Source organism: Myotis yumanensis, unplaced genomic scaffold, assembly GCF_028538775.1.
Source record: "Myotis yumanensis isolate MYYU_CA2020_CCGP unplaced genomic scaffold, mMyoYum1.0.hap1 SCAF_15, whole genome shotgun sequence".
NCBI classification, from domain to species: domain Eukaryota; kingdom Metazoa; phylum Chordata; class Mammalia; order Chiroptera; family Vespertilionidae; genus Myotis; species Myotis yumanensis.
The window spans coordinates 51,539,756-51,562,999 of NW_027223766.1; the positions used below are offsets into that span (position 1 = coordinate 51,539,756).

General features: G+C 50.7%; 1 protein-coding gene across 5 annotated transcripts in view; it reads left to right on the forward strand.

Moving 5' to 3' along the window:
- The window catches only part of KHDRBS3 (KH RNA binding domain containing, signal transduction associated 3), an 88,474-nt gene that overhangs the window by 21,325 nt on the left and 43,905 nt on the right, over positions 1 to 23,244 (forward strand). For all 5 annotated transcript variants that reach the window (XR_011468254.1, XM_070392387.1, XM_070392389.1 and 2 more), the window contains exon 2: positions 13,066 to 13,184. Coding sequence is in view for 4 of the 5 variants with exons in the window: in XM_070392389.1 (XP_070248490.1) it covers positions 13,066 to 13,184 (119 nt within the window). In the remaining variant the exon portion in view is untranslated. The remainder of the gene's footprint in view (positions 1 to 13,065; positions 13,185 to 23,244) is intronic.

The window sequence follows — 23,244 nt, forward strand, 5'->3', positions numbered from 1 at the left end:
GCTGCTTGCAGGACCTGGCCATGACCTTGGGGGAGCCGAGGTTGACAGAGGTCGGCTGTTAGGATTAATGTTTTTATTGCCCCAGATGTTTGTGTTACAGAGGCCTAGGCGGTGTCTGCCCCCTCCCCCTCCCATCACCCCTTCCTGAGCTCTGAGTGCCACGTGGGGCTTCAGAAGACCAGGCACGCCCTCACCAGCCCACACCCCAGAGGCCTTCTCCTGACCTGGGCAGCATCTCTCAGGCCTGCCTTTCTCTCCCTTCCTGCCGCATCTCAATGGCGGTGTTGACGGCGTTCAGGGTTCGTAAATGTTTATTTTCTGCATGAATTTGGCCATATTACCTTTGATACAGGCATCTCTTCTGTCTTTTTTATAAAAAATTTTTTTATTGATTTTGAAAGAGAGAGGGAGGAAGAGAGAGAGGTAGAAACATTGATGGGAAACATCAATCAGCTGCCTCCTGCATGCTCCTTACTGGGGACGGAGCTGGCAGCCCGGGCATGTGCCCTGATGGAATCGAACCGGTGAACCCTTGGTTCCTCGGTCAATGCTCAACCACTGAGCCACACCGGCCGGGCCGTCTCTCCTGTCTTTTACCCAGAGGAGCACAGCACCCTGAAAGCTTCTTTCTTGGGCTGGGAAGGGGATGAACAGCCCACCCCTGGTGAGGTTCTTAGGCCAGGTCTCTACAAATAAGGGAGCACTAGGAGACATTGGTGTGTTTTAACGTAAGCGTGTCCCAGAGCAGGACTCGCTTATTAACGTCTGCTTGGTGTCAAGTGCAGCGCTCAGTAGGCATCCTTCATGCATCCACCCTATTTTCTCAACCATGAAAAGCACGTGGTGTTTTCTCCATTTACAAGCGAGGAAGGCGTGACGTAGGGAACACATAACATCCAGTGCCGGCAGCCTGGAAACGGGCTGTGCTTTTTGGTCTGTTCGCCTGACTTCTCAGAAAATAGGTTATTATTCTGCATAACTGGGCCGCGGTCGGGCGAGCTCCCTGTGACGCCTGAATGGGAAGCCTCCTGTCCCTTTGCGCTAAGTCACAGTGGCGGGAGGCGACTTCCTGCCTCCCCTCCAGGCTGCCCTGTGGTCTGGGGTTCGAGTCCTGTGTTCCTAGAGTGGTACCTCATGGCTCTATATCCATGAATGGCTGCCAGGAGGACCACAGACTCGAAGGTGAAAAACCCCGTCATGTCCGGTCCGTCTTGTGTGGGTTGCTCTGAGGGACAGAGCCTTCGTGCACGCAGCACACTTTCTCTGCGGATCGTTGGGGGGATGGTACATAAGAGCTTTAGCCACCACGGAACAGTGTCTCTGCACCAGCCTCCTATGGGGTTCCCCCTCTATGAGCGGCCCCTCACCCAGCGGACCACCCCCCTCCTCCTCCGGGCGGCCAAGGGTCTGGCACAGCCGGGCCCGACCACAGGGCCTCAGCTTGCTCATCTCACCTCTGACCCTGCAGCTGACTGGACTGAGTCTTCGGCTACTGCCTCCATGGCCCGTGCACCCACCTCCGCCATCATTCTCCTCCGAATGTCTTCAAAACTGTCTATTGTGACCTTCCGGCTCTGAGTGTCTCCTCCAGTCTCGTCTGGGGAAGAACTCCGCAGCCAGCGTGGCCCCTGGCGTGTGAGAGGCATTGGATAGGTAGACGAAGGACGGTCATTTGGAAGCCATGGTTCATTGTTAAACTCTTCTGTTGTTTTGAATACGATCAGTGCACCTAGATTAGTCATTTGTTCGCTCAGTCACCTAAAATATATGGAGCATTGGCCGGGAGAGAGAAAGGATGCAGGCCCGGCCGGCGTGGCCCAGTGGTTGAGTGTCCACCATGAACCAGGAGGTCACAGTTCGATTCCCAGTCGGGGCACATGCCTGACTTGTGGGCCCCATCCCCAATGGGGGGCGTGCAGGAGGCAGCCGATCCATGACTCTCCATTACTGATGTCTCTCCCTCGCCTTTTGGGTGGTCCCCTCCCAGGCTGGAGTTCTTGCCCCCTCGTCCTGCCACAGTTACGATGAAATGGAAAGTATATGTTACATTTAAAATGCAGTTTACCTTTGTTACTTACGGGGCGGAGCTAAAACTGTCTATAGTGACCTTCAGGTTTTGTTTTAATATTTTTATTGATTTCAGAGAGGAAGGGGAGGAGAGGGAAGGAGAGACAGAAACATCAATGATGAGAGAGAATCATTGATCAGCTGCCTCCTGCATGCCCCCGACTGGGGATCGAGCCGGAAACCTGGGTATGTGTTCTGATTGGGAATCAAACTGTGACCTCTTGGTTCATAGGTCAATGCTCAACCACTGAGCCACACCGGCCAGGCGGCCTTCAGGGTTTTTAATCGTAGGTCCTGTTTTCATATTGAACGATACTGGGTCTCTCTTTTAATTGGAGAGTGTAGGTTTCACCCATCCCGACAGCCACCACCGCTGCTGCGGTCGGTCAGACTCAGACCTGACAACGTGGACAAAGGCTTTCGGGAGGCAGACGGCTCCGAGTGGCTCAGCGGCCGGCGGGGAGGCGCCGTCCATTGTGCGGCGTCACACGCCAGGGCCAGGTGGCAGGGTGGTCATCGTCCTCTTTCTTTTGTACATAAAGGGCTGAGATGACAAGAAGGAATATGGGGACACTCATTCAGTGCTTCTAGCTGTGTCACTCAAGGTCCTTTGTTACGAAGAATAGGAAGGGACCCTGAGTAACCAGCAAACCTTGAATTTGTCAGGATTTGAGGAGTTATAGGGTGGATGGAAGATTCTAGAAGTAGGTTTTGCAATGGGCAGGAAGGAAGGCACTCTGAAGGGGAAGAGTCTGGGAAGGGAAGCAGAAGTGACCCACCCTTTTCTCCAAAAGCAGTTCCCGGCCCTGGGCCTTGACAGGGGTGGGAAGCAGTAGAGAGAAGAAATGGAAAACAAAGCTGAGAAAACCCGTAGGTCAGGGTCATTTAACTAGTTGGTTCGTGGCAAAAGCCAACAGGGAACTCAAACCTTATGACTCCTACTCCTCCATATATTCATCTTTTCATTGAGTACTTGCCACACGCCAGGCGGTATCCTGAGTGTGGGACTGAACCGTGGTTAAGATGTGCACATGCCCGGCCACATGCCTCAGTGGTTGAGCATCGACCTAAGAACCAGGAGGTCACAATTGGATTCCTGGTCAGGGCACATGCCCGGGCTGCAGGCTCCATCCCCAGTGTGGGGTATGGAGGAGGCAGCCGATCAATGATTCTCTCTCATCACTGATGTTTCTATCTCTCTCTCCCTCTCTCTTCCTCTCTGATATCAATAATAATAAAAGGCTCAAAGTTTAAACTTTGTGTTGAGAGCATCCACAGGTGGTCTTTCCTGAGCACAGGGTCAGTATCCCATATGAGGCGGTAATAGGCCCACAGTTCATGGAGCCGTGGTCAACTGTCTCCCAGGCCCGCGTGCTTGTCCACCCCTTCCGGCCCCTGCTCAGAGCCACGGGGTGCCCGGTAGCGAGCCGTGGAGGATGTCGCAGGCCTCAGTCGATGGCTGGATGAAAAAATACATGTTTAACCGTCCTCTCTCTCTCTTTGCTGCTCACCCACCTGCCTCCTCTCGGTTTAGTTGCTGGCTGTGTTCCAGATCTGTGCTCTCATAGCTTCTAGCCACGTGAAGCTTTTAAATGTAATTAATTAAACTGAACTAGAACGAGAAGTTCATTTCTTCAGTCAGACACACACACAGCCACGGTTCATGTGCTCAGAAGCCAGACGTGGCGGTGACTGCCATCGTGACTTCACAGGGATCCGCCCCCATCGTCCCAGGAAGTCCTGCTGGGCGGGCGGGCGGGGCCGGTCTGGTTCTGATGCCTTACCGGTTGCCCTGACGGACTAGGACGGGAGTGACAGTGGCGGTGCCACGGAAACAGAGCCCTCCCCAGCTTGTGTGTCCTCCTTGGGAGGTCCTGGAGCCGTGGTCTGCGGGCACCGTGGGAGTGCACAGCTCGGGGCTGCTGCAGGGGCTCTCCCTCACCCAGCGGACCCCGGGGCTGTTTCTGCAGGAGCCCCGAGGCTGGGAGCCGGCCAGGCCACTGAGGCCGAGGTGTCTCTGCACTTGGGACGGTCCCCACAGGGACCAGGGCCCTGCGCTCACCTCTGCTGCGTGGCCGTGACCTTCCGAGGGGCCCTCCCTCAGGGCCCTTGCCGTGGCCCCCGGGCACCAGGCGCCCCTGCAGGCTGGGAGTGGTGTCCTCCCCACGGACTTACATGGACTCTCCTCCTCAGCTACCTGGGGTCAGAGCAGATCCCACTGTACAGGTCATGCTGCTGTCTCAGAGAGGACGAGCAGCAAGGGGCTCCCCCAAACAAGCCATCAGCAAGGGGCGAGGGAGGGCAGCGGGTTCTAGAGCCTGCACCCCGATGTTCAGGCTCTCCGGTTTCGCCCAACCACTCCCTCCCACGGGGGCACTGCCCAGTGGATGGGACTGCCGGAGAATGGGGAGCCCCTGCGACTCCTCTCGGGTGAACCTCCTCTCCGTCCTCTGCACGCGGACACTTAGGGGTGTTGCTCAGTGAACTGGTGTCTCTTCAGAGGCGCCGCTGCCCCAGGAACACACACAAGCAGGGAGTGGGCGGGGGTCATGTGCGGCCGAGGCGGGGCATGAGGTCGGCGTTCATCCCGGGAGGAGGTCTCACCGCGCCTGTTTAAGAGCCCAGGGGGCCCGGAGCCTCCCACCGGCTCGTTTCCTGTGATGGCTGTAGTAAGCGCTGGTCTGCCACTCGAACCCGTGTTCTCATTAGTTCCTATAACGGCCTCACCAGATCCCGCTCCTCCTAACATATTCTCATTAATTCATCTCCTCCTGCAGCTGTCAGAAAGCTAGACGGCCATGCTTATCTGGGGTCGGTGGGTTAACACCCGGTTCTGGGGGCGCCCCGAGCAAAAGCCGGTGACATGGTGACCGGTGACCCGAGGGCGCGGTCGCTTCGGGCTGCGTTTGAATTGCCCTCTGAGCCCCTTCGTTGTGCTGCACTGGACGCTCCTTTCGGGGCTCCGCTCGCTCGAGCACCGGGGACCACGGCGTCGGGAGGGCTCGGCTGGCCGGGCATTTGCGTGTAACCCGTGTGCCACCCTTTCTCTGTCAGCGGCATAATCAACACTGTGATTTGTGCCTCCCCTCCTCCTGGCATTCACAACGCCGTGTGTAAACGTAATTGGTCCCCGGAATAGCAACTGTTTTCAAGATGATAAACACTCCCTCTGACTAATGTGCTGAGTGGCGTGTACTCCTAGACACGGAGGCTGCGCTGCTCCAATCAGCCTGCGGCCGGTGAGCCTCTCAAGGTCCCGGCGACAGTGTCGTCGTCCTGCACTTCTCGGGGGAAATCAGGAACATGGCTCCGATAACCCAGCCCCATTGGGGTCCCCTGTGCGGAGAACACCCACGCAGCTGTCATGGCACAGCTGCGGTTTTCACACCTCGGCTAAGGACCATAGCTGGGTGCAGTGGGCCGCCCAGCAGCACCCCACGCCTCAGAGTTCCTCTTACCCTCCCCCCCTCCCGCCCGGCTCTATCGGGGGACCTCCGGCATAGGAGGAATCGGCTGGCAGAATCTCCGCCCGGCGCCTGGAGCAGGGCCTGCTGGGCCCCGGGAGCTGAGGGACAGATGCTCAGCACCTGCCGTCCAATGGCTGCTTGTGGCAACGGACAGGCATGGCTTCCACGCTGGGTACGCAAACCCCGGTATCCTTGACGTTCATCGGGTCCTCCTGTGCCTCTCCCTGAGCACTGCCATGGAACAGTCACTCCACAAATGTAAATGTGCGTATATTTTAAATGTTTTCACTGGTTTTGGAGAGAGAGGGAAGGAGAAAGAGAGAGAAACATGGATTGGCTGCCTCCTGCTCGCCGCCTCCTGGAGATGGATGCTCAGGCAGCTGAGCCGCCCGGACCAGGGCTCAGTAAACATGTTTCGAGTGCATGTCGCATTCCCGGTGCAGAGCCGGGTCCTGGAAAGTGTTCTGGATGGAAGAGCGCTCTGTATGTCCGCCAGGCGCGTGCGGCAGGCTGGGCGGGGCTCTGCGGGAGCCTCAGGTCTCGAAAACGCTGTGGCCAGGACCTTTGTCTCTCATGGGACGGCGGCTCCCTTCCTGCGGGCTCTGCCTCTCAGTTCCCGCTCTGCCGCCGGCCGGAGTCGGGTCCCTCCTTTGTGAGACGCACAGAAGTGTTTGTGTAGACGTCTCGCTTTCTTCTGAATTATTTATCCTTCAGGACGAGCACTTTCAGTTATTTCAGCTGCCTTTCTTTGTGCTTTTCAGCGTTTTCCCATTATTTCCTCCCTCACAGAGCCCTTTTAGACAATTCCCCCAGTCGAGCATCCGCACTCTCTCATGAAATAGTAATTCCTCAGGTCTGCGGTGGTGCATCTGTTTGTGCTGTGGCCCTGGGGCCGGGGGGGGGGGGGGGGGGGCGGGTGTCGGGGGGGCCACCACCATTGTTGCTATAACAGTTGGTAAATGTCTGAGTCTGGTCTTGGGACACTTCCCTGGATTCCGGAGCCCATTACTAGTCTAGTGTTCTCATCCTAGTTTGTTACGTGTTCCTTGAATTGGTCAACAAACTATTCTTCCTCTTTTTTTTTTTAAAGTATGTTCTTACTGATTTTAAAGAGAGGAGAAGGGAGAAGGAGAGAGAGAGAAACATCGATCGGCTGCCTCTTGCATGTCACCTACTGGGGATCGAGCCCACAACCCGGGCATGTGCCCTGACCGTGAACTGAATGGGTGAACTCTCGGTGCACAGGACAATGCCCAGCCAACTGAGCCACCTGGCCAGGGCAGCCTCCTGTGTTTGAGACAAGAGAACAGAAGGGAGTCGCACATCCACCTGAGATACGTATCGTTAGTTGTCGTCAAAGTTTTAGCCAAAGGAAAGCTTACTTACCCTTTTGTTCTGTCTCGTTTGCCTGTGTGGGGCAGTTCTGTAACGGAACGGTAATCTGTGAGTCAGCCTCAAAATGGAGCCGTCAGCTGTCCGTCGATTTGACACTTGGGAACCTCTGGTTGCGAGGTTGCTAACTGAATACACCGTGGTCGAAGGACAAGCTGTAAACAGACTGGCTTTCGTGTAGTGTCTTCTCCTAAGATCCCTGGATGATCCTGATGCACAGCGTGGTCTGGAATGGGAAGGTCTGCACCTCACCTGACAGATCCCTTTAAGAAAACCCACTGGGCAGGGCCCCGAGAGAGTGTCAGACGCGTAGGGAGAAGCGGCCTGTGAAATGCGATGGAGAGGGAGCCGGTCCGCAGAGCTCCTGTGGCTGTCAGTGGGCACAGGCCGTGTCCCCACGGTCAGTGGCTGGATGTGTCCGTGTTGAGACCATTGCTGTCCTCAGAAGCTGTGACTGTTGAATTGAGTGTAAATCGCGTCCTGTCATCGTTTTAACTTTCTAGGGAGACTGGATCTGAGGGACAGCGCCGGTGTTGCTGTTGCAGTTGTATTTTGTTTTTAAACAGTGTTTTTATGCCTCTTTGGCAATTTTCAGGGAGCTTAGACTATTGAGTTATAAGGGAAATAATGGTATTTTGGGGACATCTTGTACGTTTTTGTACTATTACTATTAAGCTGCATTTTTCTGGCCATGTTTATTATTCTAGCATATTGTTTATGGTTTTGTTGACATGCCTTTTATTATTTATCTTTAAAATACGTTTTTATTGACTTTTAGTGAGAGAGGAAGGGAGAGGGAGAGAAACATCAGTGACGAGAGAGAATCATCCATGGGCTGCCTCCTGTCATGCCCCCTACTGGGGATTGGCCTGGCAGCTTGGGCACGTGCCCTGACCAGGAATTGAACTAGCGACCTCTGGGTGCATGAGGCAGCGTCCAACCAACTGAGCCACAGGGGCCAGGGCTGTTGAGTAGGGGTGTTCTCTGGGATCTCTCCGGGATCCTTGGTCATGCTCTTTTAATTTTGGAATTCTTTTCCTAAAAGTGACCCTGTCGATCATCATCAGATGAGGAATGTGATTTATTATCTTAAGGATGATTTCCCCCCAATTACTCTGACTGTATATAAATAAGGAGTGATTATGGTTATGGAAGTGACCTAAAAATTGAAAGTAGCCATGCACAATTATATCCTCGGATTTGTTTTGAATGTTCTCACACCCTTTGAGTCTGCGTTATTGTACATCTATCTAATCAATAGCAAACATCCAGGAGAGCAAAGTGCGTATGTCACATGGCTGTGGTAGAACCTCGTTGGCACAGCCCTCGGTCTGCTTCGGAGTGTGAGGGTGTCCTGTCGGCAGGTACACGGGAGACACTGAGTCTCCGCGCACAGGAAATGGGTTTTGTAATGAGTGCAGCCTGAACAGGACTAATCCCTCCCTTGGATCATTACTTCGCCTCATCACAGAACTTTTCTTAATTCGAATCCTTGCAGGGTTCTAATTGGTGACCTCCGGAGCCTGATAATTGTTGGAGATAGCTGGTCTTTTGCTGGATGCTTAACGATGTTCGCAATTAAAAGTGAGAAATGTGGTTAAACCCTTGGGCAGATACAACTAAAAATCAGATTTTTCTTTTTCCAATCTTTGTTATTCTCATCCCTACTCCCAATGGTTACTGGCTTAAGTCATTCTTAACTTGAATTAACCTCATGCTCTATTTTCTTGATTTAATCTGTGGGTTTGCCGAATCTTCATGGGACCAATGTGTTGAGTTATATTAGTAATAATCCTAGTGGTTGAGCACCAACCTTAGGAACCAAGAGGTCACGGTTCGATTCCTGGTCAGGATACATGCCCATGTTGTGGGCTCGATCCCCAGTAGGGGGCGTGCAGGAGGCAGCCTATCAGTGATTCTCATCATTGTTGTTTCGATCTCTCTCTCCCTCTCCCTTCCTCTCTGAAATCAATAAAAATATATTTTAAAAAAACAAAGTTCACTTCTGAGCATCCTTAATAGTCAGACCATCGACTGCTCCCCGGGTGGTATATGTATGTGTGTTTATGATGAGCTGATCGGTCCTTATTAGGACCAATACGCATCTCCCCTCTGCCATGTTTTCCTGTTCATGGAAGGGCATTGGTATGGCCGTGAGCTGTGTGCCTCAGTCTAGTCTGGGCAGGTTTCAGTGCCTTCAGCTCCGACTTGAATCTAATAGGTGTTCAGGTAGGTTTGGATTGCTTCAATAAAACAATTCCTTAGCGAATGCAGCTGTCCTGTTGGAGGTTACAAAACGTCCTTTCCGACCAGCCGCCCCGGGAGCATGTTAGTAATCTGTCAAATAGGGTTTACGATGGCTGCCAGCACTCTCTCTCTCTCTCTCTCTCTCTCTCTCTCTCTCTCCAGTGAAATGTGTATTTCCACATAATCCAAACTTCCTTAAGGTAACAACGTATTTTATTTAGCAAGGTATGGTTTGCAAAGTTGACTATTTATCAAGAAGGGAAATCAGGTTTTTTTAAATACGTATTTTCTTTTTTAATTGTTTAAAGTTTTACATATGTCTCCTTTTCCCCCAGTTGCTCTCCCCTCTCCGCCCCGCAGCCCTTCCCACCCCGGGCAAGGCCCCACCGCCCCAGTGTCTGCATCCATTGGTGATGCTCATATGCATGCGTACAAGTCCTTTGGTTGCTCTCTAACCCCCCCCCCCCCCCCCCCCCCCGCCTCCCCTGCCATTTGTCTCTGGATCTATTCTTGTTCCTCAAATTATGTTGATCATTATATCCCACATATGAGTGAGATCATGTGATATTTATCTTTCTCCGACTGGTTTATTTTGCTTAGCATAATGCTCTCCAGTTCCACCCATGCTGTTGCAAATCATGTATTTTCTTTTCATTTTCCTCTTTAAAATCATAGGCATATCTCAAACTTTAATGTCACCTATGGTAAAATACCTATTTTCCCCCTAATTTTTTAACCTTACCTTTATAACTTCACATGTTACTTCAAATGTAAATGTCGGCTGGTGCGAGGAGTAACATTTTGCGTTCTGATTATGGAATTGGATATTAAATTGCGCATATGTTCTAAGTTCTCAAAAATCATCAAGTGCTTTGTTACTTGAAAACAGGTCGCGAAATCTACTTTGACAAGCACACGCACATTAAAGCTCCTTTCTTTTTTTCTAGGGAGTTTCAGTGTACCAAATTTTGTTGACTCTTCTAACTATGCTAAAGGTATTTCCAGAAGCTGTCCCCACTCTGGTTTTTAAGGGTTTTTATGGAGTTTCCATCACGTGGGCATGACTGACGGCATCCGTGTCCACCGAGGACTGAACTCAGCGTCTCGCTCTGCTCCTCCTCCGGAGGTGCCGGGAGTGCCGGGTGCTGAGGGTTCAGCCTGCGAGTCACCGGGTTGGTGTTTCTGGCAACCAGGCCCCCTTCCTCCAGGACTCACCTCCTGAGCACGAACTCACGTGTGCCCGACGGGGTTTGCTGTGAGGAACAGAAGGCACTCCCAGCGCCAGGAAATCCCAAGGGTTGTCGGAGCTCTGTGCCAGGAACTGGGCTCAAAGACCAAATATGTATGTTTCATGACATCCCACTTGTATCTAGAGCAGCGGTTCTCAACCTGTGGGTCGCGACCCCTTTGGCGGTCGAACGACCCTTTCACAGGGGTCGCCTAAGACCATCCTGCATATCAGATATTTACATAACGATTCATAACAGTAGCAACATGACAGTTATGAAGTAGCAACGAAAGTAATTTTATGGTTGGGTCACAACATGAGGAACTGTATTTAAAGGTCCAGAAGGTTGAGAACCACTGATCTAGAGTTTCTACTCTGCGTTGTTAAAGAGACAACGGTTCTGACGCTTGTTAACATTGTCAGGAAGACGTTTTTCAGCCCTCCCCCCGGAGCGGGAGAGATCAGGATCAGTTCTGATACAGCAGGGCCAGGCGGGGTGCAGAGCTGATGAGCAGCGTGAGGGGTCAGGGGGTGGGAAGTTACTAAGAGAAGGACATCGAGGTCCCCCCGGGCCCGTCAGTGGTGACTGAAGCCTCCCGCTTCACACACGTTTCCCAGTGGCCCGAAGGTGCTGTGAAAATCGTACTTCCTGTCCGGCAGGACATAGGACAACGGTGGGGGAGACTGTCGCGGCATGCGGTATTACAGTCCGACACACCTGGGGACAAATGCCATCTTTGCCATTTCTTACAGCAAAGTGAACTTTCTGAACTTCCTGTTTGTCATCTCCCGGGAGGATTGAATTGTGTCAGAATGTGACATCGAATTCCTAAATATCCCCAGCTCCACAAGCAAAACAGATAAATATCTGTGCCCTTTGTACAACTGATGCCATCTTTGGTACCTGCTCTCTGCTTGAAGGTCCCCTTCTTTGAACCATCCACCAAGTGGAAATGAATCAGGAGGCTCTGGCTAGAAATGAATGATATTTATTCAAGGGTTTTCGGGTTTGCAAATCAGAAACACAACTCCGAGAAGTTTGGAGTGCTCCGAAGGAGAAAGGAAAACTGTGTTTTTATAGCAGAACATACATGCCTGAGGTTCGGTCCTCCGAGATGACGGTCTTACAGATGCCCGATGGTCTGGATGATGACTGTCAAGGGTCCGGAGATGTGAACATTCTTTCCTGAGTCCTTTGGGGGCTAATTAGAGGTTTATCTATAGGATTTACATGGATGTTTATATGTATATACATATGTCTATACATGCATGCATGTATATGTGTACATGCATATTATATCTACAGGCATAACTCTAGAGTTCACAAGTTGCAGCTCTCAGGCTAGTTAGAACAAGGGTAGAGTCATCTCCTGCGCCTCGGCGTGCTTGGTTTTAGTGATTTAACAGCTGACCACAGTGACTCCCTTGTATTTCTTCACTGTTTTCCTCAGAGCCTGGGTACCTTGAGGTCAGTCTGTGGAGCTATCGGCCCATGTGCACATCTATTCAGCAGTCATACAATAACTTGAGGAAACTATACTGACATTTTCCAGGATCTGGAACGTGCACATAGTAGGTGCTTAGTCGTGGATGTTTGTTGCGTGAAGAAACAGATGTTACCTAAGAGAAATGTAGGTTCCGCTGGGAGAGTATCCTAGTCAGCGAAGGCTCCTGTAACAGACGCCCATACACTGGCTGGCCTATAGGCAGCTGAAAGCTGTTTCTCACGGATCGGAGGCTGCGAGTCCTAGGTGAACACGCCTGCAGGTGTGCTGTCAGGTGGGGGCCCGTCCAGGTTCATAGATGGCCGTCTTCCGGCTGTGTCCTCACAGGGGGCACTGATTTCATTCATGAGGGCTCCACCCTCATGACCTATCACCTCCCAAAGGCCCCACCTCCAAATCCCATCATATTTGGGGACGGGGGTTAGGATCTCTGTAGATGAATTTGGAGGGGTGGGGGGGACACGCTGTCTGCAGCAGAGAGCTCCAGTACAGCCCTGTGTGAGGTGCTTTGTGAGTGTCAGGGCGGGAGGGAGCGATTCTCCCACTCCTGCTGCCCCGCGAGGAAAGGGCCGGAGGCGCATGAAGAGTGGCAGCTGACGCGGCTGGATCTGGAAGGAGATACTAGTATGTGTGGAACTGAAATCGTGCAGCAAATGGCATCACAGGGAGAGAGAAGAGCGTTAGCAAAGATGGGCCTGTCCTTGATCTTGTCCCTGGGGAGGAGGGGAGAGTTGCTTGGGGGTCAACTGACAGGTTGTCTGGGGCTTTGAAAGGCACCTGAAGAATCAGTGCTTGAGGGGAGGGGCCTGGGAGAGCCGGGCAGGGCGCGGACCAAGGCTGTCAGCACTTGGTAACCCGGACCCAGAATCCTTCCTGGCTCCTGGCTGCCATTCGCTCAGCCTTCCTCTCGGGTTCCAGAAGGTCCCAGGGAACTTCTGATGCCCGTGTTGGCTTGTGAGCTTCCATTAGCACGGGCAACGGAGATCTGCTCGCTAGCGCCACGGTCCGTGCCTTTCCCACGGTGCCGGCGATGAATGATCGATAAGACGTGCCGTCTGCTAGTCTGCATTTCTGCCTTTGCCACCACAGAGCCGCCGAGAACTCCCGGCCCCTGGAGTTCCAAGTCACACGCTTCATGGTTATCTTTTTTCCTCCACAGAAATAGAAAAGTTTCAAAAAGGAGAAGGAAAGGACGAAGAGAAGTACATTGATGTGGTGATTAATAAGAACATGAAGCTGGGACAGAAAGTGTTAATTCCCGTAAAACAGTTCCCTAAGGTAAGACAGTGAGGCCATGCAGGCGTGTGAGCTTCCGCCAGGGAGCTGCGTTTCTGTTTTGTTTGGTATTTTCCTTCCGAGGGGTCGTTCCCTTAGCACAGCCCCCCTCCCCCCACCCCCAACACACACAGACTTTTACAAGAGATCAGGAACTTAGCGACTCCGTCTCCACTGTTTGAGGGACGGAGCCCTAAAAAGTATGCTTACGGGCACTCTGGCGATGTGACTGGACGGTTTAGTTAACTTCGTTCTACTTTAGTTTCTTTATTTGTAAGATGAGGGTTGGATTAGGAATGAAATTAGGGGGTTCAGCACATAAATGTTCAAAATACTGTTTATTCTAGTTACCCATTCTGTAGAAAAGGGTCTATTTTTCATTCATGCAAGTATTATTCTGTGCTATTAGGTGCTTTAAAATTTGTATCTAATTCTAAAATCTGGGTCTTCTTAGATTTGGCCCGAATTGATTACTATTTTTACTTGTTTTTCTCTCTTTTGTGAGTCCATGTACACGATTCCCGCACACTTTTGTAGATCTCAGTAGCTGGTTTCTTTAGATTGCTGAATACTAATCCGTTACCTGAGTATGCCTGGGCCGTTTTCCGCGTGGGTTATTATAAATCAAATTGCACACACATTTTCATACAAATCACTTTGTGACCATATGTTTTCATTTATTTTGAGTAAATGCTTAGGCATTTCATGGCTGTGCATTTAGTTTTACAAGAAATTGCCATACTCCTCCCCTCCCCCCGCAAAGTGGCTGTACCCTGTGACAGCTCCAGGGGCAGTGCACACAATTGTGACTGCTCCAGGTCTTCCTCAACTTTTGATGTTATCAGTCGCTTCAATTTCAGCCAGGAATGCTAGTGGCATTCCTTGTGGTGTTAATTTGCATTTTCCTGATGAGTAACGATTTTGTGTGCTTTTTCATGTATTTATTGGCTGTTCGTTTATCTCCTGTTGTGAAGTGTCTTTTTAGATTTTTGGTCTATTTCTAAATGGGAAGGATGCCTTCTTACCATTAAATTGTAGGAGCTTTTTATATATCCTGGACACGTATTTGTTAGACATGGGATTTGTGAACACTTGGGCCAGTCTATGACTTGTCTACTGTTTTCTTAATGGAGTCTTGTGATAAGCAGATGTTTTCGATTTTGATGACGCCTGATGTATCAGGATTTCCTTTTCTGATGGTTACCTTTTACCAATTAAGAAATCTTGCCAAGCTCAAGGAAATGTTAAAGTCCTTTGTTAAATATAAAGATAATCTCCTGTATTTCCTTGTAGCTTTTACTTTTAGGTCTATGATGCATCTGACATTAATTTTTGTGTATGGTGTGAGATAGAGGGTCAAAATTCATTTTTTTCTTCATACAGATATTTAGTTTTTCAGTCAGATTTGTTGAAAGATGTTTCCTTCCCGATAGTTGTGCATCTCTGATGAGAACCAGATGACTGTGGAAGTGAGGGCCTATTTTCACACTTTCTTCTTAGGGATCCTAATGCTACTACCGTACTGTCTTCATTACGGTAGCTTTTTTATAGTAAGACATCAAGTTAGGTAATGTAGTCCCTTCAACTTTGTCCTTCCTTCTCAGGATTTCTTGGATATAGATCCTTTGCAATCTTATGTAAGTTAAATAAGTATTGTATGAATTGTCCCAAAACATTCTATAGGGATTATGATTGCAGTTGCATTGATTCTGTTGATCAGGTTAGGGAGATTTGACATCTAAAAAATACAGAGACTGCCCTTCCTTGATCATGGTATATCTTTTCCATTTATTTAGATGTTTATTTTCTATCAACAGCATTTTATACTTTTCAGGATAAAGGGATTATTTGTCTTTTGCTAAACTTGTTCCTAAAAGTTTTATGTTTTGACACTTGTAAAATGGATATTTAAAATTATTTTCCTTTTTTTTTTTGCTTCTAATTAAAATTTTATATATTAACCTTGTATGCTGCTACCTTGCTAACTCACTTGTTAATTCTAGTGAGTTGCTTTATAATTCTTTAGGATATGCTATGTACATAAGTATATCATCTGTATAAACAGATAACTTCTTCTTTTCCAATTTGTGTGCTCTTTATGGATTTAGCTTGCTTTATTATATTGGCTAGTATCTCTAGTATAATATTTGAATACAAGTGGGAAGATTAGGCATTCTTCCCTTATCCCAATCAATGTAGGAAACAGTCAGTGTGTTACCATTAAGAATGGTAACAGCCATCGGTTTTTATTAGATGACCTTTATGAGATAGAGGAAGTTCCTTCTACTTCAGTTTTGCTGAGAGGTTTGATCCAGATGAGGTGGTGAATGTTATTGAATGCCATTTCTGCATCTGTTGAAACGAACACAGGATGTTACTCCTTTGAATTTTCCACATGGTGAATTTTATTGATTGATTTGTTTGAATTAAACCAACTTTGCATTCCTAGGTTAAACCTTACCTAGTAATGACATATTATCCTTTTATATATTGTTGGATTTTGTCCATGAAATTGGGGGCTCCTCAGCTCTGACTCTTGTCTTTTCTAATGTTCCTCCCCGACATTTCAACGCTGTAGTTGCCTGAAACTCTGCTGTTGAGGCTAAACATTCTAAAATCAGTAAATTCGCCCAGGCCATTCCCTTCTCCCAAGTCTGACTCTCTTCCAGAATTTTCTTGTTTCTGATCATTCTCCATGGGCTTCAGATAGTTGGTTTTTATAATTTGTTTGGAACTTAAGAGTTCATAGTTGCTATCTCATAGTTACTATCCCTAGACGTCAGCCTGCTAGGAGTTCAGTCAGACTTACAGAACCTTTTCAGTAAACTCTGTTGGGACCCTCTCATTGAGTCATTAGGACCTGAAGCTTGGCTCCTGGAAACCTTCATAAAATGATAACCATACCCAACAGCCTCTGTATGCTTGATGTGCGGTAGATAGACAATCATATCGCTGTCCGTCTTCAGATAGTTCAGAGCCTACTAGCTAATCAGTCTACAATTAATACTCCGCTGTGTGTGAGCGAGCACATAGTGCATAGCCTAGTAGACGCTTAATCTATAATTAATACTCCGTTGTGTATGAGTGAGCACATGGTACATATCCTAGTAGATGATGAATCTATAATTAATACTCCGTTGTGTATGAGTAAGTGCATGAAATAAAGGATATGAAATAAAATCTTCAACATCGTTTTGCGATGTCAGCTTTGATGTGAGCAGGGGAAGACAGATGGTCATTCCTGTGTCTAACGGAGAGCAGCGTCCATTGCTAGTATTTCTAATGTGAGAAGCAGGCTGCTCGGAAACCCACTGCTTTCAGATGCCGAAGGAGGTATCTCTGCTTAGCATGTTGAGCCTGTGGGTTTCAGGTGCCAGCTGGTGTAAAGGCTAATGGTGCACTACCACCAGTTCTAGGAAAAGGCGTTCCTGCTGGTGCCAGGCAACAGACTGGGCTGCGGGGGCTGGGGGCGCTGGCGGGGCGTGGCCCTCTGGCCTGGCAGTGGGCACAGGGCGGCTTGACGTGGACTCGATGCTGACCCTACACATTCAGCTTCGGGGGCGAGAGAGAGAAATGCTGTGTGTGAAACTCCATCTACTGAGATGATCTTCCATTCATGGAGGGCTTTCTCTTTTCTTTTGTTTTTTAATCCTCACCCGAGGATATTTTTCCATTGAATTTTAGAGCCAGTAGAAGAGAGGGAAAGACAGAGAGAAACATCGATGTGGGAGAAACACAACAATTGGTTGCCTCCTGCACGAGCCCTGATCAGGGCCCAGGTCGGGGAGGAGTCTGCAACCGAGGTACATGCCCATGACCGGAATTGAACCCGGGACCCTTCAGTCCCCAGGCCGACGCTCTACCCACTGAACCACACCGGCCAGGGCCCTTTCTCTTCTCTTCATGCACTACTTTCTTCATGCAACGGCTCCCCCTTGAGCACCAGTCTTAGTGCTCAGACCTGACGTACGTGCACTCTCCTGAGCGACATGTCTGAGCTGGTCAGGCCTGACCTCAGAGGAAGCACTGTTTTAGGGTTGCTGTTTTTGAACATGTTAAGCTGGAGAGACGTTCTTCTTGGTTTCCCAGGGACCAGCCCTACCCCTTGGTGCTGAGCAGGGACTAGAGGTGACGGAGCTGAGGTCAGGACCACATCAGCGTGGGGGCAGGTGCTCTTCTTGAGGTTCTGCCGACGCCTGTGGTTCGGGGTGTGCACTCCTCTCCTCATCCCCCGGTTCATCTATCCGGGAGCCCATCCATCCACTTCTGTGCTGCACATCCTTTGAGGGGTTTCTCTGAGCCAGGCATTGTGCTGGGAAAACAGCTGCAGTTGAGGCAGGTTTTTTCATAGGAAGCTCTCGGTTTTGTGGGGCCTGCCGAGGAGTAAGCTGATGCTCACAGTGCAGCGCGAGAGTCTCAATGTTAGGTGCTCCTGGAAGACGGGGCAGGGGAGCGGTGGGGAGGGATCCTGCCGACACTGTCCCCAGGCACTGGCTGGGCAAGGGCCAGGGTCAGACGGCATGGGGCCGACCTGGTCATGACGGGAGCACTGGAGGGCAGAGGCCACTTGAGAAATTACGGGCCGTTTCATTTGGTAAAACAGGTTCATTTCAGTAAGATGTGCAGATGCTCATAGGGTTTGTGAGTAAAGTGATGAGGGAGCAGAGGATGGGGTAGTGTGGGCCGCGGGGCTGTGAGGTGGAGAAGTGGCATTTGAGCTGCTTTAGAGGCTGGGGCGGGTGGGCTTCTCGGGGTGTTTCATGATGGGGGGGGCAGGTGGGCTTCTCGGGGTGTTTCATGATTGGGGGGGCAGGTGGGCTTCTCGGGGTGTTCCATGTTGGGACATATCACTGGCTTAGATCTCTTGAAGGCCACTGGACTGATCGTTTTGGCTCTGGGCCCTGAGGGCCACCAGGTCGGATCTGCTGAGCACTGCGAGACACTAGTGACACTAGACAGGAAGTGTGAACAAACATGGACCCTCCTGGACCCAGCTGTGGCCTCTGTCCAAACCAGGCATTGACACATAATTACATGAAACGAGGGACACGTAACACACAGTCACATAGTTACAGCGGGGAGGGGAGCAGGTCCAGGAGCCACTGTGTGGGGTGCGGCTCCGCCTGTGGACACCTCCCCGTGGGGAGCACAGCCTCCCAGCTGGGACGTGGCCACAGCGGCCGCGGACCTGCCTTTCTTGGCGAGCCCGGCCCGCTCCCGGGTTTGTTATTTCTGTGGACGACAGATCGCCGTGCACCTCAGCGCCCGGAACGCGCCGCGCATGGGTTTTTTTTTAAATTTATTTTTTAATTGATTTCAGAGAGAAAGGGAGAGGGAAAGAGAGAGAGAAGCATCAATGATGACAGAGAATCATTGGTCCGCTCCCCTGTCCCGCTGGGGATGGAGCCCACAACCTGGCATGTGCCCTGACCGGGAATGGAACGGTGACCTCCTGGTTCATAGGTTAATGCTCATCCACTGAGCCACTGTTTTTTTAACTTAGCTTCTCCTCCTTTCCCTCCTCCCCTCCATTCTTAAAACACCATGGCGTGTATATTTTGTTATTTCTGCTCCTGAATTACCATCCATCTCTCTCTCTACCCTGTCTACCCTGACCCACTTCCGGCCTCCATTTTCAGCTCCTTCCTCTGCTCTCCACATCCCAGGCCGGCGGCAGTCTGCACTTCTCTGGATTTGCCATTTCAGAGTCGTTACATAGATGTTTTATTTGTTTTGCCATCGACCCCTCCCCGCCCCACAAGAATGTACTCCAGCTGTGAGCGAACAGAGATAGCAGGGACACGCGGCGGGGTAGCTCAGGCCGCTCCTCGCGTGGGCCCCGTGGGTGTTAATTTTGCCCGTGTCGCCTCCTGGAGGCGTCACTGCACGCCCACTCATGCTCAGAGTTGCTGGTATCTCATTGAACTGGGCCGCTTACCATTTAGAAGTGGATAGTGGGTTAAATTACTACTAATGGAGCAACCCCAGATAGTTTCCACCACAACCAGTAATGCTTAGAGATTTGTGGTTGGAAACTTAATAAATTCAAATGAGAGTCTTTTACCCCTAGGTTTAATATGTGGCAATAATTTCTGCAGCAAACAAAATCCATAAAAACCAGGTTGACTAGTGCCATTTGATTTGGGAGTAAAATCAGCTTTAGTTCCCCAATTATTTATTGAGAAGCCTTCCTTATGTGGGAAAAATGATGAATCAAATACGGATCCTAATTACTCTCACAGGATTTACACAGCACCTGGAGAAACAGTAAATGTCACTAAGTCATTCAAGGTAAAAACGGAATTAACACGATAGGTGAGGGACTCCATGCACATTTAAGGGTGTGAGGGAGGGTTATTTCTGGGGAAAGAATTACAGGTGGAATTAAATTTAGTCCAGGCTGTGAACACGCAGAGGTGGGGCGAGGCGGGGAGCAGAGTAATTATTGGGCTGGGACGATTTAATTATGGGGAGTTGTAGATTGTAGCATTCAGGATGGCATTAAGACGTGCCACTGGCCCAGCTGGCATGGCTCAGTGGTTGAGCGGCAACCTATGAACCAGGAGGTCAGGGTTCAATTCCCAGTCAGGGCACATGCCCGGGTTGCAGGCTGTATCCCCAGTGGAAGGTGTGCAGGAGGCAGCCAATCAATGATTCTCTCTCATCATTGATGTTTCTTTCTCTCTCTCCTTCTCCCTTCATCTCTGAAATCAATTAAAAGGAATATCCTATATAATAAAGAGGTAATATGCAAATTGACCATCATGCCCTCACAAGATGGCTGTCGGGCTTAGTGAGGGATGACCAAATGACTGAACAAGTAGGCTGCGTGGGACGACCAGTCTGGCAGGGGTGCAGTTGGGGGTGACCGGGCCAGCAGGAAAGGCCAGTTGGGGTGACCAATCCAGCAGGGGGACAGTTGGGGGTGACCAGGCCAGCAGGGGGGGCAGTTGAGGGCGATCAGGCCAGCAAGGGGGGCAGTTAGGGGCAACCAGGCAGGCAGGCAGGTGAGCGATTAAGAGCCAGTGTTCCAGGATTGTGAGAGGGATGTCCGACTGCCAGTTTAGGCCCAATCCCCGGGATCAGGCCCAAACTGGCAGTCGGACATCCCCCGAGGGGTCCCAGATTGGAGAGGGTGCAAGCTAGGCTGAGGGGGAACCCCCCCCCCCCCCCCTGCACAAATTCCATGCCCTGGGCCTCTAATATATATACACACACACACACACACACACACACACACACATATATACATACATACATACATAGATACATACATATATGGCCACTGCTCAGTCACTGGTTTTCTGATCCTGGGCCAGTGGGGCTGCGTGGAAAGGAGGTGGCATATGCCTATGTTGGCTGCAGGCTGGGGTTTAGGTTGGGGGATATGCCTATGTTGGCTGCAGGCTGGGGTTTAGGTTGGGGGATGTGCCTATGTTGGCTGCAGGCTGGGGTTTAGGTTGGGGGATGTGCCTATGTTGGCTGCAGGCTGGGGTTTAGGTTGGGGGATGTGCCTATGTTGGCTGCAGGCTGGGGTTTAGGTTGGGGGATGTGCCTATGTTGGCTGCAGGCTGGGGTTTAGGTTGGGGGATGTGCCTATGTTGGCTGCAGGCTGGGGTTTAGGTTGGGGGATGTGCCTATGTTGGCTGCAGGCTGGGGTTTAGGTTGGGGGATGTGCCTATGTTGGCTGCAGGCTGGGGTTTAGGTTGGGGGATGTGCCTATGTTGGCTGCAGGCTGGGGTTTAGGTTGGGGGATGTGCCTATGTTGGCTGCAGGCTGGGGTTTAGGTTGGGGGATGTGCCTATGTTGGCTGCAGGCTGGGGTTTAGGTTGGGGGATGTGCCTATGTTGGCTGCAGGCTGGGGTTTAGGTTGGGGGGATGTGCCTGTGTTGGCTGCAGGTTGGGGGCGCAGAGACTGAGAGTAAAAAGGGACCATAATGGAGCAAAGGGAATTACTTTTAGCAAGTCTGAGATTTATCCCAGGATTTGATCTTGTCTGTGAAATCATAAAGTGCATTTCAAGAAAAAGAAGTGATATGAAAGGAGCATTACACATGCGTGTGATCATCAGGGGAGACCCCGTGATGACAGTGGGGGCATTTCCGTCCTGGTGAGCAGGAGGGACTGCGCTGTGTCTATTTACAACAAATGCCCTCCTATTTCAGCATAAATGGGTCTTATCTGAAGTCCAACAGACATACTTTTAAAACAACTTTCAGTCTAACAAGAAAGTGGGAGGAACCTCCCAGCCCCCAACCACCGCTCAGAGGTGACAGGACAGGTGCTGACGCACAGCAGACCCCGGGGGAAGTGCAGCCCAGGACCCAGCTGGCAGGGCTCCCACGTGGGCGCTGGGGTAGGCAGAGGCTTAACGTTGTGCAATTCTCTGCCTCTCGCGCCAGGGAGCGCTTTCTGTTGTCTGGCTTCCTCACCATAAAGCAGCAACAGGCGGGACCCTGTGCATTGGCTCTCCTGCTTCCGTCGACTCAGCGCATTGTGTATTTTGCACGTGACACTGCGTCGGGCAGTGCGTTGAGAATGGCGACGGGAGTGAGGTGTGGAGGTTTCAGGCACACCCCCTCTTCCCGGGAATCCAACTCGGAGGGAACGGGGCTGAGGTCTAGTTTGGAAAGTGTCACAGGAGAAAGCAGGAGGTGCCCGAGGGAAGCAGGAGGGCCCGCTGGACCCTGCTGAGCAGGCACTGGCCCAGCACGCGCTTCGCAGCCCCGCGCGTGGTCTATTTCCGCGCGCACTTTGGCCCTGGTGAAAGGAGAACTCACATCCATGTGGAAAATATAAGCCGTGGCCCAAACACACAGACAGTGAGGCCACCTCGATCGCAGGTGTATTTCAGACGCTGCAGTGGGCTGGCCCAGAGCTGCCCGCCCCAGGTGTCTATGCTGGCTGCACAGAAATCAAGGGAAATTAGGAGGAAAAAGCACATAATTAAGGGACTAGTGGTTTTGCTCCACAGTCTTTTGCTAACTAACCTTCATTAGGGTGCAGCTACAGAATCCGAGTTTTTCAGCATTAAAATGAGACAGACAGAGGGTTAGTAGGGACCCACATCCAGACTGTCAACCTATGATGAACTCATTGAATATTTAGTAAGTGCCCGCTCTGCCAGGTGTTGGGGCAGTGACTCCAGAAGGCCTGGCCGCGGCCCCCAAGAGCAATTGTGGGGCCCCTGGCCCGAGTCGCTTGCATGGGCGGCCGTGCCCTGTGCTGGGCTGGGGCGCCCTGGCAGAACCCCGTGCTCGGCATGTGGTGGCAGAGGCTACGAGTTCAGTTCCAGGCTGAGTTAGAGGGCAGCCAGGCAGCCCTCGGTCAGACTAATCAGCCTTTTGGGGAGCAGCCAATTAGGGGACACATTTGAATGGAGACAGTGACATGTTCTGGAAGCTTCATTGTTTATGAAATGACAGCGTAACTAATTGTTCCCCGAGGAGCAGGGTCAGGTCACACATACGGCTTAGATCAATTACCGCGGGTTCAGGACACCAGGCCTCCCCAACAAAGGACCTAATTATTGGATGGCACACAGTACGCAGTGAAACTCCGCTGTCTTACTGTATGCTGATTCACCATCTTCACAACCATTGGAAAAGCTTTCTATTTGCAACTGTAACATCTATAATGTAATATATATTTGTAATAGAATAATTAGCACCTGGAGAAAAGTCAGTGGTTGTGGGTATGGTAACACTTTCACCTGTACACCTATGCACAGAGTGGCATCCTACATAGGAAAAGCCTAATATGCTAAGTGTCTGACCATTCGTTTGACCGTTCGACCAGTCGCTATGATGCGCACTGACCACCAGGGGGCAGATGCTTTGACCAGTAGGTTAGCTTGCTGCTGGGGTCCAGCTGATCCAGCTGGGGTCCGGTAGGGGACATGCAGGAGGCAGCCGATCAACATTTCGCTCTCATGTGGATGTTTCTCTCTCTCTCTCTCTCCTTCTCCCTTCTTCTCTCTCTGAAGATCAGTTTTTTAAAATCTTTTAAAAATGTAGTAAGTTCTTAATGTCTGATTGCAAACCCAGTTACCACATAAAACAAC